Here is a 14,962-nt window from a genome sequence, read left to right as displayed (position 1 = left end):
AATAATAACACTAATAATAATAACAATAATAATAATAATAATAATAATAACGATAATAACTGATTCACAAAGATGGCACTGAAATGAGAAGAGCCATAGACAGAAATCCAATCACATAAAATATAAACTTGATTCAAATCAACAAAGAGTCAAGGTTTGTTTTTTTGTTTTAAATTTTTTCTCGGGGCACAGTGGAGTGATTGGGCAGCTAGGTGTAATATTGACGCGGTGGAAAATAAATTAATGAGAGATCTCATCCTATCCGTTGGCAGCAATCCCATATTTTTTTAAGCATTCGAAATGGAGAGATGTAAGGGGTTGGATTGCAAAATGTGAAAGATTCAATTCGCACACTCCTATCTGAACACTATCACATTTTTTGGTCAAAGTCTCAATATCCATTAAAATGTAGAATTCATACAATGAAATCACCCAAGAAAAGCAAGGATAAAGACGCAAATTTAAAAAATGGTTTTACATAAATAGCTGTAATCGGTCAGAAAACAATAGACTCCCAAAAGCACATAATTTAATCATACAATTATTTAACGGTATCAAAGGAAATTGTCATTTATTTTCATCATAAAGATTTCATAAAGTGTGTATGAAACAGTTCCAGACAAAGCAAGAAAGAAAATATCATAAACTATTCAAAACTCACTACAGATTACCCAATGTCGTTTCTTCATAAGTTAACTGAGATGTGAATCAATACCTGGAAATGGCAGTTACGAATCTTGCAGGAATGCCAGAACAAAAAGGTCTCCTTACAATGTATATCAAATGGACGTTTGGTTCTACGATGTCTTCTATGGCAAATAAGTATTGCAAAGCACAATGAGGATCATGAACGTGTAACAGGGATGCCATTTGCTAAAATAAAATAAATGCCTGAAAGTTTTTTCTCGTAAAGACCACATCACATGAAAATAAATGGTGCAAATCTTTTGTTCAAAGTGTGTCACCGTTAAATCATAGAAAAGAATGTATATCCATCTAGGGTTTCTCTTCACTGTTGCCTTTAAACAACCGATACTTTCATCTATTAAAACAATCAACTGATCTATACGGACCACGGTCAGTTGGAAGATTTCAAAACGCCATCACTGTGGTAATTAACCATAGAAGTACAATACGCATATTTGTTTGTTTATAACACATTAATTTAACGCCTACTACGATATTTGGACATGTAAGTAATCAAGCTCACTCATAAACCTAAAAAACAACAACAAATAACAGTGTCATAACCTGTTTTAAATACATTCCATTAGGGTGTGTAAAAAATAACCTCCTTTAAGTTCAACAAAATGTGTAAAAATATTTGGACCGCAGGTATAGATGGTATACAACCAGTGGAGAAAAAACAAACAGACGTGTCCCCAGAATGTTAATATATAAATCATAACGAATGGAATGTAAAATAATAAAGTGTATTTTAGACTCATTTATCACATCAAAGGCTTTCCATTTTTTCTTAGTTTTCTTCCTTTTTAAAGAAGTTTTATAATACACATAGCGGTTGAGAATGAATACAAAATGGTATAAATGGAATATATAAGACACAGAGTTTGGATGAGAATATCATAAAATCTTCTCTAGATGTTGATTAAATGTTAAGACACGAATTAATCAAAAGATGATCATTAATAATCAAAAAGGCAGGTGAACGAGGACCTAAGCTTTGAGATGCAATATATCCAAATGTGCAGTAAAAACGTATATTTATATAGATATATATATATATATATATATATATATATATATATATATATATATATATATATATATATATATATATATATATATATATGTATACATATAAATAAATTTATGAATATGTATCACGCTTATTACAATTATCATCATCATTATTATGCAAGTTCTAATCTGGTAAAATCCTGAGATATTCTCCATTAATTTGCTTGGTTCAGATCATAAATCCAAATGATTGTTTTAAAAAGAGAAATTCTAATTTGGTAAAGACTGAATACAATGCAAGTGATCATTCACTCATTACTGGTAACAGCTATATAAAAGGATCACCATGTACATAGAAGGACATTTTGAGAAAAGTCAAAACTTTTTTCGAAAATGCCTTGTGGTCAGCATGATAACAAACAAACTACAAAAATGATAAATATCCTTTTAAAAAAAGCAAAAACATATTTTCATTCATTTTCCTCTCATATAAAAATTTGAATATGGAAGAAAAATATTTGAACATTGATAAAGTACTAGTACCCAAACTATAGTAATTAAAATCTGACAACAAAAACCTGGCGATTCAAACCTTATCAGTAAAATACCGCCAAACTCTGGATAAACATGTATTTAGATTTTGGCCAGGAAACTGGAGATTCAAATGTTATCAGTAAAACACCGCCATACTCTGGAGAAACATGTATTTAGATTTTGGCCAGGAAACTGGAGATCCAAATGTTATCAGTAAAACACCGCCATACTCTGGAGAAACATGTATTTAGATTTTGGCCAGGAAACTGGAGATCCAAATGTTATCAGTAAAATACCGCCATACTCTGGAGAAACATGTATTTAGATTTTGGCCAGGAAACTGGAGATTCAAATGTTATCAGTAAAACACCGCCATACTCTGGAGAAACATGTATTTAAACTTTGGCCAGGAAACTCGTCCTTCAAATATTGATTGATGAAAATGACCCTTGTCTTGGCAATAACTCTCAAACCGTGGACATTTCGAAGTCCCAGGTTTGAGAGTTTTTGCCAAGATGAGGGTCATTTTAATTGACCAATATTTGAAGGACGAGTTTTCTGACCACAATTTTATATACATGTTTTTTGAAGAGTTAGGCAGAATAGCAGGTGTGTTCAAACATAATATGTTTAAAATGGCAACTCACAAATAACAATCACTTGATAACACTTATGTCGATTTTTGATTGAGCTGGTGGTTGGTTTTGGTGGTTGGTTTAAAAAGCTTGATTATAAAACACAAAAGAATAAGACAGTTTGTTATAAAAACAAAGGCAATTACACCCAAGCTCTTGTTTGGCGTATCAAAGATCCAGTGAGAAGATTCCAAAAACTCTCTTCTTTCTTGGACGTCGAGAACAATTGCTTGTAGCTGGTCCATAACGGCAATGATTGTAGCAACATGAAAGAGCTGATGAGAATGGCCAACAATATCAAATAATCCTGGCAAAATTCTTTCTGGTAAATGTGAGGCGTACAAAAAAGCTGATAAAATTGAAAAAATAAATTGTCTACGGTGAAAGTAATCTCCGGGCAATTGGTAATCATCGTCTCCTTCAAGTCCCTCTGAAGACATCGAAGACGTTGGTGGATTCATGGAGAGTCTGATGATAATCGGTATCACATCGTACACGTACGGGAATGCAAAAGATCCAAGCCTCATTGCCTTGCGTACAGGCGAGGGTTTCATAAATCTTGACTGACACGAGATGACAGTGCATAAAAATGAGTTGAATATCGATATAAGTAGATAGTTATCCCTATACCAACCCATACAGCTAGTGTCATCCGAAGACAGCATTGCTGCGGGGAAGCAGTACGCTCTGTAGACAATGGCACAACCACTGCTAAAAAGGCTTAAGGCAGAGTAGTCCAAGAAAAAGCAGAAGTGTCGAGCTCGTTCCGACATGACGTTAAAAAGATGGGCCACGGCGCTGGCCATGGGGAAGGCACAACATGTTAGGAGGTAGCACAACAACGGCCAGGTGTACGGGTCGTGTTGGAAGTCCATGGTGAAGGAAAACTGGATGACCACCCAGATGAAATATCTGAAAAGCAAGGAAAGAATAAAGATAAATAAATAACGTACTGTAGAAAGAGAAAGAAATGCTCCAGGTTGCACAACTTGGGGCCAGGTGAGGAACTCAGGCATTGACAGGGTAGAATGGAGACAACAGATCAAGGTCTTAAGTGTCACCTAGCACGAAGAGGACGTAAGTAAGTAAATAACAAAAGCATTGAAAACTCCTCCCACCCACCCCCCTCACTTCCACAAGCCTCAATTTGTTATTTTGTTGGGATAAAAACATAAAAAAGAAAGAAAAATTCTCTTCGGTATCCTAAAGGGAAATTTTTCTTTAGGGTCTGGTCAAGGCATTCGCCAGAGTGCAGTACTGTAACTAGAGCAAGGGCAAGGTGTCTAAAAATCCTAGATTTGATGAAAAGATCACGAGAAAAAGTACAAGAAAGGGGAATGGTTTAAATGGGAAACAGACGGAGATTCCAAAAGCCCTCTATCAATGCACTTAGTCTGAGATCACCTTAAAGTCTCATCCAGACAAAAACAAAGGATCCCACTAAGACTGGCCCCCCGGAAATATGCAAAAAAATATCCCAAATTATGCGGGGGGGGGGGGGGGAATTGCAATTTATGTGGGGGGAGGGGGGTGGGGGGGGGGAAAGGCAAATTATGCAAGGGAAATTACAAATTATGCAAAACAAGAAAAAATTAATAAATCGCTGTCTAAAATTTTCCATTGCTTTTTTTACATTTAACCAATTCAAAATTAAAGAACTACAACGCAAATTCAAAACTTAATTTTTTGTTGTAGCACAGAAAAGCTAGATGTCGCAGAGACGTTGTCTGACAATATCAGATTGTAAACAGAAAAGCTGCGTTCAGCATCAGCGCTGTTGATCGTGGTGTATTGGTACCACTTGGCACAAGCAGCCAAAGCGGGCACTTCATCAGAAATGGACTGCCAAAAATGTGGCACGTCAACAGAAGAGGTGATGGAGTTCTTCACCGCGAGGGGCCCAAGCTGCCGGGTGTACCTCTTGATCTCCTCCTCGGGCACAGTCTGAGCTGAGGTGATTGTCAATTGTAGACTTTCTCATATGGTCCAGCACTAAGTTGCAAGACTTACAAAACAGTTTACCAGCACTAACAAATGTTTCATTTTTAAACTGTTTGTGACGGTCGGTAACTGATGTCTTTGTTGCTGATTTTGCTTTGGCACTCGGCGCTGCCCCATTGCGATGTACGAAGGCATCCATTCTGGTCAAGTTGCCTTATTGATTATTGATAAAACTTTTATTAAAAGGAATCAAACTTGAATCCAGATCGTAACTCGCACGTTAGCCGGTTAGCGAGAGAAAGGCAGTGATCGCTTGGCGCTTGGTTTTGGTTAGATCTCAAGAAGACAAATCAAATCGTACGTACACTTGGAATACGATGATCATATCTTGTTGTTACCAACATAAGTGCCTGCTCCACTCACTTTTCTGAATTAAAAATTCACCCCATACACCGGAGCATACTCCATGTCTCAATCGTTTCTATGTTATATGTTTGTGATGAGAATATTGGCTATTAAGCTTAACTGCTGGTCAAAATTACTTCGCGATGGTGGTGAACGAATCGGCGATCTCAAGAAGTGGGTGAGAGAGGGATCTAGAAATGACTTTGGGTTTGAAACGAATATTTTTGTGTTCGTGGATAGCTCACACGGTAGAGCCACGCTCTCACCTGCCAGGCGGAGTTGTCGTACCAATAAGGTCGCAGGTTCAAACCCCACCACCGCCGCGAAAATTTTTTTTTATTCTCTATTGTCTTCTGGCACTTTTCTACTCACTTCATATCTTGTTGTTACCAACATAAGTGCCTGCTCCACTCACTTTTCTGAATTTGGAATACGATGGTAACTTAGTAACACTGGCTCTAAACTATCGGAACAATGGCGGACGCCCGTATGAAATATTTCTCCGGCGAGCATAAAGGGTATCCAGAGGAAAAAAAAACACATAAATTTGATCATGTTTTGACACTTACACATTCTGATCACAAGGCATATGAAAAGTTCTAGTCAGCATGAAAAATAAAAAGTAATGATTTTCTTTGTTTAGAACCAAGATGGCCGCCGTTGCCGGGCGGCGTGACATCAGACTATTGAATCGTATTGGAACAGCCTCTCTTTAACCCTCTCCTTACCACCCATATGAAAATCGTCAAGGTCGTTACGATGCCACCGACAATTTCCTCAAATGATTTCTCTTGTACATCACAAAATTTAAAGAAATGCTTTGGTTACAGCTATAAATGCTAATCACTGTGTTGTAGAGCTCACATGTCACTTTCTTGTTTGAGCAAGAAAAGTCTATTTTGTGCTGGGTGGGTGTGAAATTTCGGGGGAAATTCTAAAAATAGCTGGTAAGGAGAGAGTTAAAGTTAAAGGGAAGTCGGACTTTTTCGGTTTCATTTTTCTTCACACAATGGTCATAAATTCAAGCCAAAAACCATATTTTGCATAATTATGCGGTAAAAGGTGAATTATGCGGCCGCATTGCGGTAAGTGGCAAATTATGCGGCCACATTACCCTGGGGGGCCAGCTAAGAGGAGGAGTACACTTAAATGCTTACAGACTATTTTATGTTTTTTTAACAAAATTATTGCATTACTTAACACTATGAAGAGATAATTAACAAGGAAAAATAGATCATCTCTCAAAACTATAGCTATACATTTAACTGTTTCCCTCCCAGTTGGCATGGGCCTAGACAAAATCAAGTAATGCCATTCCAAGACAAAGACAGAAAGCAACTCATAAAACAGATATACGGGAATAGAAGCCCAGCATGAGAGATCAAAAAACACCATCCAGGTGATTTGATAAGATCAAAATAAATTTGGATGTTGAAAATAAAAATTGGCACAGGGTTGGTAGTCCAGGAGCTGCAAATGATTTTAACGAGGAATAAAATGACATCAAGTTGTTCTTGCATTGCTTTGGATAGCATTAAATAATTTGACAACATACAAATGGAATCTTACAAAGAAGGCAGGAAGTGTGTCCAAAAGTTGAGCGTTTCATTGGTTGCATCAAACAGACTCAGAATGCACTGAGTAAAGGAGCTTCTTGGACGTCGATAGCCCCGAATGATGTAGTGCTCTTGATACTGTTCAGGCACCTGTGAAAACGATGATATTTGATTAAAAACAATAGTTTTGGAGCAATCTACAAATTATAAAATTAAAGTATTGTCATTTCGTTTATTATTTATGTCAAGCAAACTGGACTGTAGTTTTGAGCCTTTTTGATTGATTTCCCTCCCCTTCCTTTTACTAATAAAGTACTAGCTGGATTCTAGCAAGCTATTGGGAGAAGCCAAAAAAAAGTTCTAGAATCCAAGCATGCAGAAATCTGATGCTCAACTTATAACAACTTATTATACAGAAAAAATCTGGTCAGACAGCTTGAGCATGCTGGACTTTGCCATGCTAGAATCCAGCGAATACCATACAGAGTATTATTTGGCACTACTTTTTCAAAAACAACTCTTCATACACCAGTGCCAACACCTTAATTCCACATTGATAGTAATAATAATAACAGTAGTCCTTCAGAGCCGGAGTTAATCAATGACTTTATTCACTAGTCTACCACAAAGTACTTTCCACCAGATCTAACAGAGCCAGTTACCCAATCAATCACTTCTGGGAGGACTTCCCAGGATTAAGGGTTGGGGGTGGGTCAGAGTAGCATGATCGTTACTTTGTTCTAGGCGGGTACCAAATTTGACTTCCCTTCGCGCTGTGCAGCTTTGAAAAGGTTACCTGGCCCTAACATACTTTGTGGTTCTGCACGACGGCTGATGTCTCTGTTATTCCAGTCTTCCATTGGAAGAGACCCTAATTATGAATGTCTTCTTATCGATGAATAAATGGAATTTATTATTATCCATTCTATACAAACGCATTACATTCCAGAGCATTTTCTCCAGGTCTTCTTCTTCACAAGATCATTGCTGCATGTAAAATAACAGAAATAGAGTTATGGCTTTCAAACTTGATACTATCGTCGGACTCCATACTCTCAACTCCTTCTTAACCATATTTTGTATGGCTCAGCAGCTAGTGAGACTGCTCACCGATATCTCTCTCAGCCAAGGAGAGGGTGACATATCAATTTGATCCCGTGCTTGGCTTTCTGACACCATAGCATTATTATTTTCTGAACTTATAAACGACAAGCCTCTAACCTGAAGCCTTGGATCATCACAGGACACCACTAAAAGTAAAGGTAAGTTAAAATCTTTTGGTGATCGCTCTTTTCAATGTTATGGCCCAAAACTCTGGAATATCCTACCGCAACCCATTAGAGAAATCGAGAATATCTCAAACTTCAAATCTTCTTTATTAAACCACTTTTTCACAATTCATTTTACACCATGCCGATTGTAATGTTTGTATACTATTATTTAAGCAAATTGTATCTTGTTTCAATATTTCATTTTGACTTACAAATGTTCATAACGTAATTCATTAACTGTAAAGCACTTTGAGATGTTTGGTTTCATGGAAAGTGCTCAACAAGTGTCTTTTTAAAATTTATTATTATTATTATTATTATTATTATTATTATTATTATTATTATTATTATTATTATTATTATTATTATTATTATTATCATTCTGTTTTCATCTGGCTATTCTCTGTTTTGTGAATTTTATTCAACGCCTATTCCATGCACTTCCTATTTGCTTACATACCTCATGTCTTATTTCTTACAGAGAAGAGTGCATAGCTTAATTTGCTTGCTAATTGAAAGTGTTTGCAGGGTTAATGAGCCATTCCATAAGTCATTGAGAGAAGGGAGGTCGCATGATGGGTACCTCTCTCTCTCTCTCTCTCTCTCTCTCTCTCTCTCTCTCTCTCTCTCTCTCACCCAGGCGGAGAGTGTCGTATCAATTGAATCCTGAGTTTGGCTCCCTGACATTGTGATATTTTTATTCTCTGTTTTCATCTGGCACTTCTCTACACCTTATATTATTTCTCATCAATATTGATATAAATTACCATTCCACACTATTTCTGAATTTTAGAGACATGTTGCACTGTACAGACTGCCAAATTGAAAACTTCAAATTTAGTCATTTTTATGTCAATTTTTACTAATTTGACAAGGAAATTCGTAATTTGTGAAATCGTGTACGAACAACCACAATAGTACTAGTAGTAGTAGTAGTTCTTGTATTTATTCTTCTTCTTCTTATAATTTAATTAACATTATTATTATTATTATTATTATTATTATTATTATTATTATTATCATTATTATTATTATCATTATTATTATTATCATTATTATTATTATTATTATTATTATTATTATTATTATTATTATTATTATTATTATTATTATTATTATTATTATTATTATCATTATTATTATTATTATTATTATTATATTATTATATTATTATTATATTATTATTATTATTATATTATTATTATTATTATTATTATTATTATTATTATATTATTATTATTATTATTATTATTATTATTATTATTATTATTATTATTATTATTATTATTATTATTATTATTATTATTATTATTATTATTATTATTATATTATTATTATTATTATTATTATTATTATCATTATTATTATTATTATTATTATATTATTATTATTATTATTATTATTATTATATTATTATTATTATTTATTTATTATTTATTATTATTATTATTATTATTATTATTATTATTATTATTATTATTATTATTATTATTTAAGTATTACTAAGAATTAAAAATTCATAATTTTCCATAAAATTTCGTATTTGGCCATGAAAATTGTCTAAAATTCGTAAAAAAGAAAAATTCGTAAGATTCTGCAGGTATGCCCTGTACCTAACATACATACTCCATTTCAAAATTCACGATCACATACACTCGTTGGTTTGTATCTCTGAAACTGAAAGAATTTTGTTATAATTTGGCACGATGACTTAGGTTGCACTAGAACATATTAATTATTTTTTGCTCTTTGGAAAATTAAATGTGATTCAAAAGTTAGCTTTTTAACGATCTAGAAAAATCAAGGACACTGCCTTGGATCATAAAATAGTAGATTTACCTTATATCTTTCAAACAATTAGTTTCTTAGCGTTTAGCAACATAATAACACACTGGTATGTTAATCACAAGATTTATGGGTGATTTTACAAAAAATTCATCACAACAAAAAGGTAAAAGTTAGCTTGTCATACAGATTAAATTCACCCTCCACCCTATTTCTAATTAACTAAAAATCACTCACAATATTGTGTAAGTAAAAACGAATGGGAACAGTGTGTGTTGGTTTGTCTTGTGTGTACATAAAGGTGGTGGGTTTAAGAATTCTGTTGTGTTCACGCGACGCCACTTCTTGGAAATAGTCCTCATAACATTATACATATTGTGTGTTTTACTGTAAAATTATAATGGTCTGGGTGGAAAAAAAGAAAGCTCTGCAAAACATCAAAGGAATTAACAATTGCCTGACAACCATATATAAGATACATTATTTTCATATTTAAGATTCATTAGGTCTAGTACAGACTAAGACTGCATGTAAAGATTCGCGACAATGCATAACACGATTTGAGAGAAACAGATCAAAATGTGTGATTGTGTATTTTGAAACGGACTATAGTGAGAATATAAATTTGAGAATGAATCAGTTTAAAACTATTTCGTATATTTCTATAGTGGGAATATTTGAGAATGAATCAGTTTAAAACTATTTCGTAGTGGTTGATGTTTACTCATACCAGAGCATTTGCTCGCTGACCTCTCTCTTAACCAGATGAAGAGTGCCCTCCACTTGCATCCTGGTTTGTTTCCCACACTCTGTGATATTATTAATCATCTTTTACTTTTTTTTAGACACTATACATAAACACTTAATCTTTGCAATGAAAAACTCTATATGACGGTATTCAGTCTAGAAATGTAAAAAAGCTTACCTGATCCACCCTGTAAAGCGGCCCACTGAGGCCATGGCCTGCAGATACGGACATTCCAAGCATTTCAGTGTCAGTGGAGTGGTCGAACCTTTGACAAGATTTGTGCTGGTGATTGCACCAAAAAAGACCCACTCTGTCGGTCAAAGAGACAGCTTTCAGTGTAATCGGGTGTCACATCTTTAGGGGACAGGTGGATAACACGTCGGAGTCTCCATCTTGGAAAAAAGATTCGAGTCACATGTCTGCCACTGGTCATGTGCTAAAATGAAATTTTTAAAAACGCACAATTGTAAAATTACATAGAGAGTGGCGGGGGCTGACTGAAGCCTGGGATCGTAAAAATACTAAAGGTGATAATGGAAAGGCTTTGGATAGGAACATTGTGGACAGTGGAAGTTTTGAGTACCAACCCTTCCTCAGCATAGCAATAAACAATTTAAACAATGAAAACAAATAAAATTAAACGGAGTATTGTTGAGTGCAGATGCAATTTATACTCTATTTCATTTTATTTGTTTTCAACTTTCAATTGTTTATTGTTGTGCTGACGAAGCGTTTGTACCTGAAACATCTATTGTCCATACTTTTACTATACGAATCCTTTTGGATTATCACCTTTTCTTTAGTATTTGTAAAATAAAAGCTGTAACTTTGATAAGGCTAATGTTGCTGCTTGAAGCTAAAAGAAATAAACAACAATTGTGAAGTGGAATGGAAAATTGAATTTAATTAACGAAGACGAGATAATGTTGATATCTATGGAATCCCATTTGTCAACAAAATATGATGAACGAAACACTAAAGATGTCTTTAATTTTTCATTCATCGTGTTTTAATTGACAAAGGGGAAACCCGAAATGTCAACAGTGTCTGTCTTTGTTCATTATTTTTTTGAAGACTCCATCCACTTCCTTTGACGAATGTTCTCTATAACTTATCTATGACTTTGATAAGACTTAGAAAACGTTCAAGACATAGTAGATATCGTATAAATGGATGACGTTAAAAAGTGAGCTTAAAAACGATTGCTGCGGGTGTCATGGGTCTGTGTATGTTTTTAAGGGTTGAATTCGTGTGAATTGTTTCTCACTGTTCTAGGGTGATGTATCAGCGTTGTTTTCAAATACAAACAAAATCATGACAGGGACATTTATTTGGGCTTTTATTTATATAGATTGAGCTTTTATATAGTGCAATATCCACTAAACGTGCTCAAAGTACTTTACAAGGGGTCCCTGACAAACAACACGTAACATGTAGAACGAGACATGACGCTTGTTAGGCGATATTACAAATTTCTGGTCTGTAAACGAGTGTAATACCACTAGGCCACATAGCCGCATTTGGATTTAACAAAAGAAAAAACAGACAGCATACCCCCCCCCCCCCCCCCCCCCCCAAAAAAAAAAAAAAAAAAAAAAAAAAAAAAAAAAAAAAAAAAAAAAAAAAAAAAAAAAAAACCAACCCCAAAAAACAAATGACAAAAACAACAAATATATGCAAAACAAAAACAAGATACAACAAAATTCACAAAAAGATTTGAACATGGGTCACATGAAGTCACCATGCCTCAGGGCTATCTGCCCAATAATGCCATATAAATATAATGTTTCCATCTCCAGCGAGCTTTTTTTTGGTAAAGGCTGTCGGTATTCTCAGACATGTCTGCCAATAAAGAAAACTGATTATTGGCAGACACCTGTTTGGCAATAATAAAAAAACCTGTACTTATGATTATTAGCAGACCCTGTCTGGCAATGACCAAAAGTCTGGCCTTTTAGTTATTGGCAGACACGTTTATTCAAGTTGGCAGAAAGATTTTATGCAAAATGTCAAACTAGGCGTGAAGAATACCAAATATTCTGAAAAAATGTCAGTGGTTATTTGTATCCCAAATCAGTTAATATCAAGTGATATTTAACACGAGATGAAAGTAAATAGTGCTCAAATGCCAAATCAATATTTTTTAAAAAGCAAGTGGATCAATGAAATGTAAGTTTTTGAACTGAAACGTCAAACTGGCAATTCGCCTTCTTTTTTCAACCGGCAAGAAACTTGTTAATCATCAAATCGGTTCTGAGTCCACCAACCATTAAAATTTTCACTACCTACTTACCTGTTAACTTTATTGATCTTCTTTTGTTTCTATAATTTGTTCATTTTGACCAAAATTTTGGGGATATATTGATTATGGCCGGGAATTTGTTTATTCCGCGGACAAATCCCTAGGCCCAGGTGTTGTTTGCCCCAAAACCAACCATACCTGCTTGTTTTCCCCGTCTTCTAAATTCAAAACAATACAATTCATTATCACACTTCCACAAAACTAGATCCAACAACATATTATTCGAATCAGAGATGAAAATAACTATCAAAACCAGGAATAAAGATGGTGGGAAATGATCTAGATCATATATGAATTTTAAGATACACCGATATCAGTGTGGATAGACAGCTCAGTAGGTTAGACCACCATTCATTTTGTTCCTTTTAGCTGCACAGGTTCGAACCCGATCGCTCCCCCCCCCCCCCCACCCTTTTTTTCTATTTTCCCGAATACTCGTGAAAATAAACTTGATCTCTATTTCTCCAAACAATTTCCGTTCTCAAGATTTTTTTTGGTTATTTGCGAGAGTGTCTGTGTGAATGATGAATGTTGAGTTCTTTTTTTGTTTTTTTTTTGTTTTCTTTTGCCAGTGCTTGGGCTCTCTGTCTTTTATTCCCAACTTTCTGTTAGATTTCTATCTAGAATTTGTGCTAGCCCGTCTTTCAACCTCTGTTCCTGTCTTGGGACTTTGGCTTTGTTATTTAGGTTTACTTCTGTCCTCTCTTTGATAGTGCAGCGCAAAGTGCAAAAGTGAACGCACCATGGAGTATTTGCGATAGCACAACTTTTTGATAAAATCTGTCTTTGTCAACAATGTGCCTAAAAACGCCAGCTTGATGATTCGTGAGAATTCCCTGTCTACTCTGAGCATTTAATTTACTTTTGCATCTACATCGCGTCTGTAACCCATCAGCTACTGGAGGCTAGCCGACAATTTGGAGAAATAGAGTTCAAGTCTATTTTCCTGAGCGCTCGGAGATATAAAACCTCCTTTTTTTTTTTTTTTAATTTGGAGATATGTCTGAGAATAATCACAGCGTTTTGGTAATTACCTTCCGCTTTGTTAGATGACATCTTTTCCATCTTTTTATTCCGTCGTCCCAAAAAAATTGTTTTATTTAGTTGTAAAAACCATCATAAAAGTATGTTGCTCTTGAACTTAAATTTGAGTGAGTAACTCAAGTAAGTGCACGATACTAACGTCCGTCAGTGCCGTCAGTTTTTACTGGTTCATTTGTCCCGACAATTGCGGGAAAACTGCATAACATAACTCGCTTTTTCTTGAAAACAACAGATAGCAAAATATTACATATATTGTCTTCGTGTTTGAAACGGGCTTAATAAAAGTTAATAACTGGTTAAGATCTGTGAAGGGCATTCCCAACAAGAGAGTCGACACATGCTTCTTATTCTTACTCATTCTAGACTCTACTATAGGCCTAATGTGTACTCGTCCACCGTCGCATCACGAGTAACTCAGACAACGCTTCATCTGCCAATTTACATGAGCAAAGAACTTTTAAGTAAAGAATCATAATAATCTTCGGAGGACAATAGAAAAATATAGGCCAGAGCACGCTTTTCTCACCTTTCTCAGCAATTAATTATGAATGATAACAAGAATCGATCGTTTCGTCACTCGCCACTCCCAACTTGTGTCAACAAAACAACACTGATTTTGTCGTGACGGATGACCGGCAGATAACTCTGATTGGTATTGATCGTAGGAATGCCAGATTGGTCTTATTCTGGCAAAAGTGTTGAAAAAGCCACGACACCTGCACCGATGCTGTGCGCTTGGCTAAGAAACTCACAACATTGCCATCCGGAAATATATCGGACCAACACACAAAACTATGTGTAACATTGAACGTTTATAGTCTGGTTAATACAGTTAAGTGAGAGCTACTCATAAACATGGATGGCAAAAAAACAATAACAAAGACCTGAGTGACATCAACTTAATTCTATCTAATATAGAAAACAAAGCATAAACAAACAAAATTAAAGAAAAAGTATTTTAAAAAGACAAAAGACAGTAAAAAAGAAATAAACACAACTCTCTCTCAAAAATACCCCACAATCTTTTTTAAAACAACAAA

The 14,962-nt window shown here is 34.9% G+C and overlaps 1 protein-coding gene across 2 annotated transcripts in view; it reads right to left on the bottom strand.

Moving 5' to 3' along the window:
- Positions 1-1,850: 1,850 nt before the first annotated feature.
- The window catches only part of LOC144957877 (membrane progestin receptor gamma-like), an 18,016-nt gene continuing 4,904 nt past the window's right edge, over positions 1,851-14,962 (bottom strand). Inside the window, exons 1-4 of one of the 2 annotated variants that reach the window (XM_078889376.1) lie at positions 14,449-14,546; positions 10,754-11,012; positions 6,786-6,922; positions 1,851-3,782 (exon numbers count right to left, since the gene is read on the bottom strand). In XM_078889376.1, coding sequence (XP_078745502.1) covers positions 2,906-3,782; positions 6,786-6,922; positions 10,754-10,816 — 1,077 coding nt within the window. In that variant the 5' untranslated portion in view covers positions 10,817-11,012; positions 14,449-14,546 and the 3' untranslated portion in view covers positions 1,851-2,905. Of the gene's footprint in view, positions 3,783-6,785; positions 6,923-10,753; positions 11,013-14,448; positions 14,547-14,962 lie in introns of those variants that run through there. The other variant, XM_078889375.1, reaches the window with a different exon arrangement.

The sequence above is a fragment of the Berghia stephanieae genome, chromosome 12 (genome assembly GCF_034508935.2).
Source record: "Berghia stephanieae isolate SIO BIC M18660-M18661 chromosome 12, UCSD_Bste_1.3, whole genome shotgun sequence".
NCBI classification, from domain to species: domain Eukaryota; kingdom Metazoa; phylum Mollusca; class Gastropoda; order Nudibranchia; family Aeolidiidae; genus Berghia; species Berghia stephanieae.
Note: the sequence above shows the minus strand (reverse complement) of the source record. Positions and strands in the feature narration are given on the sequence as shown.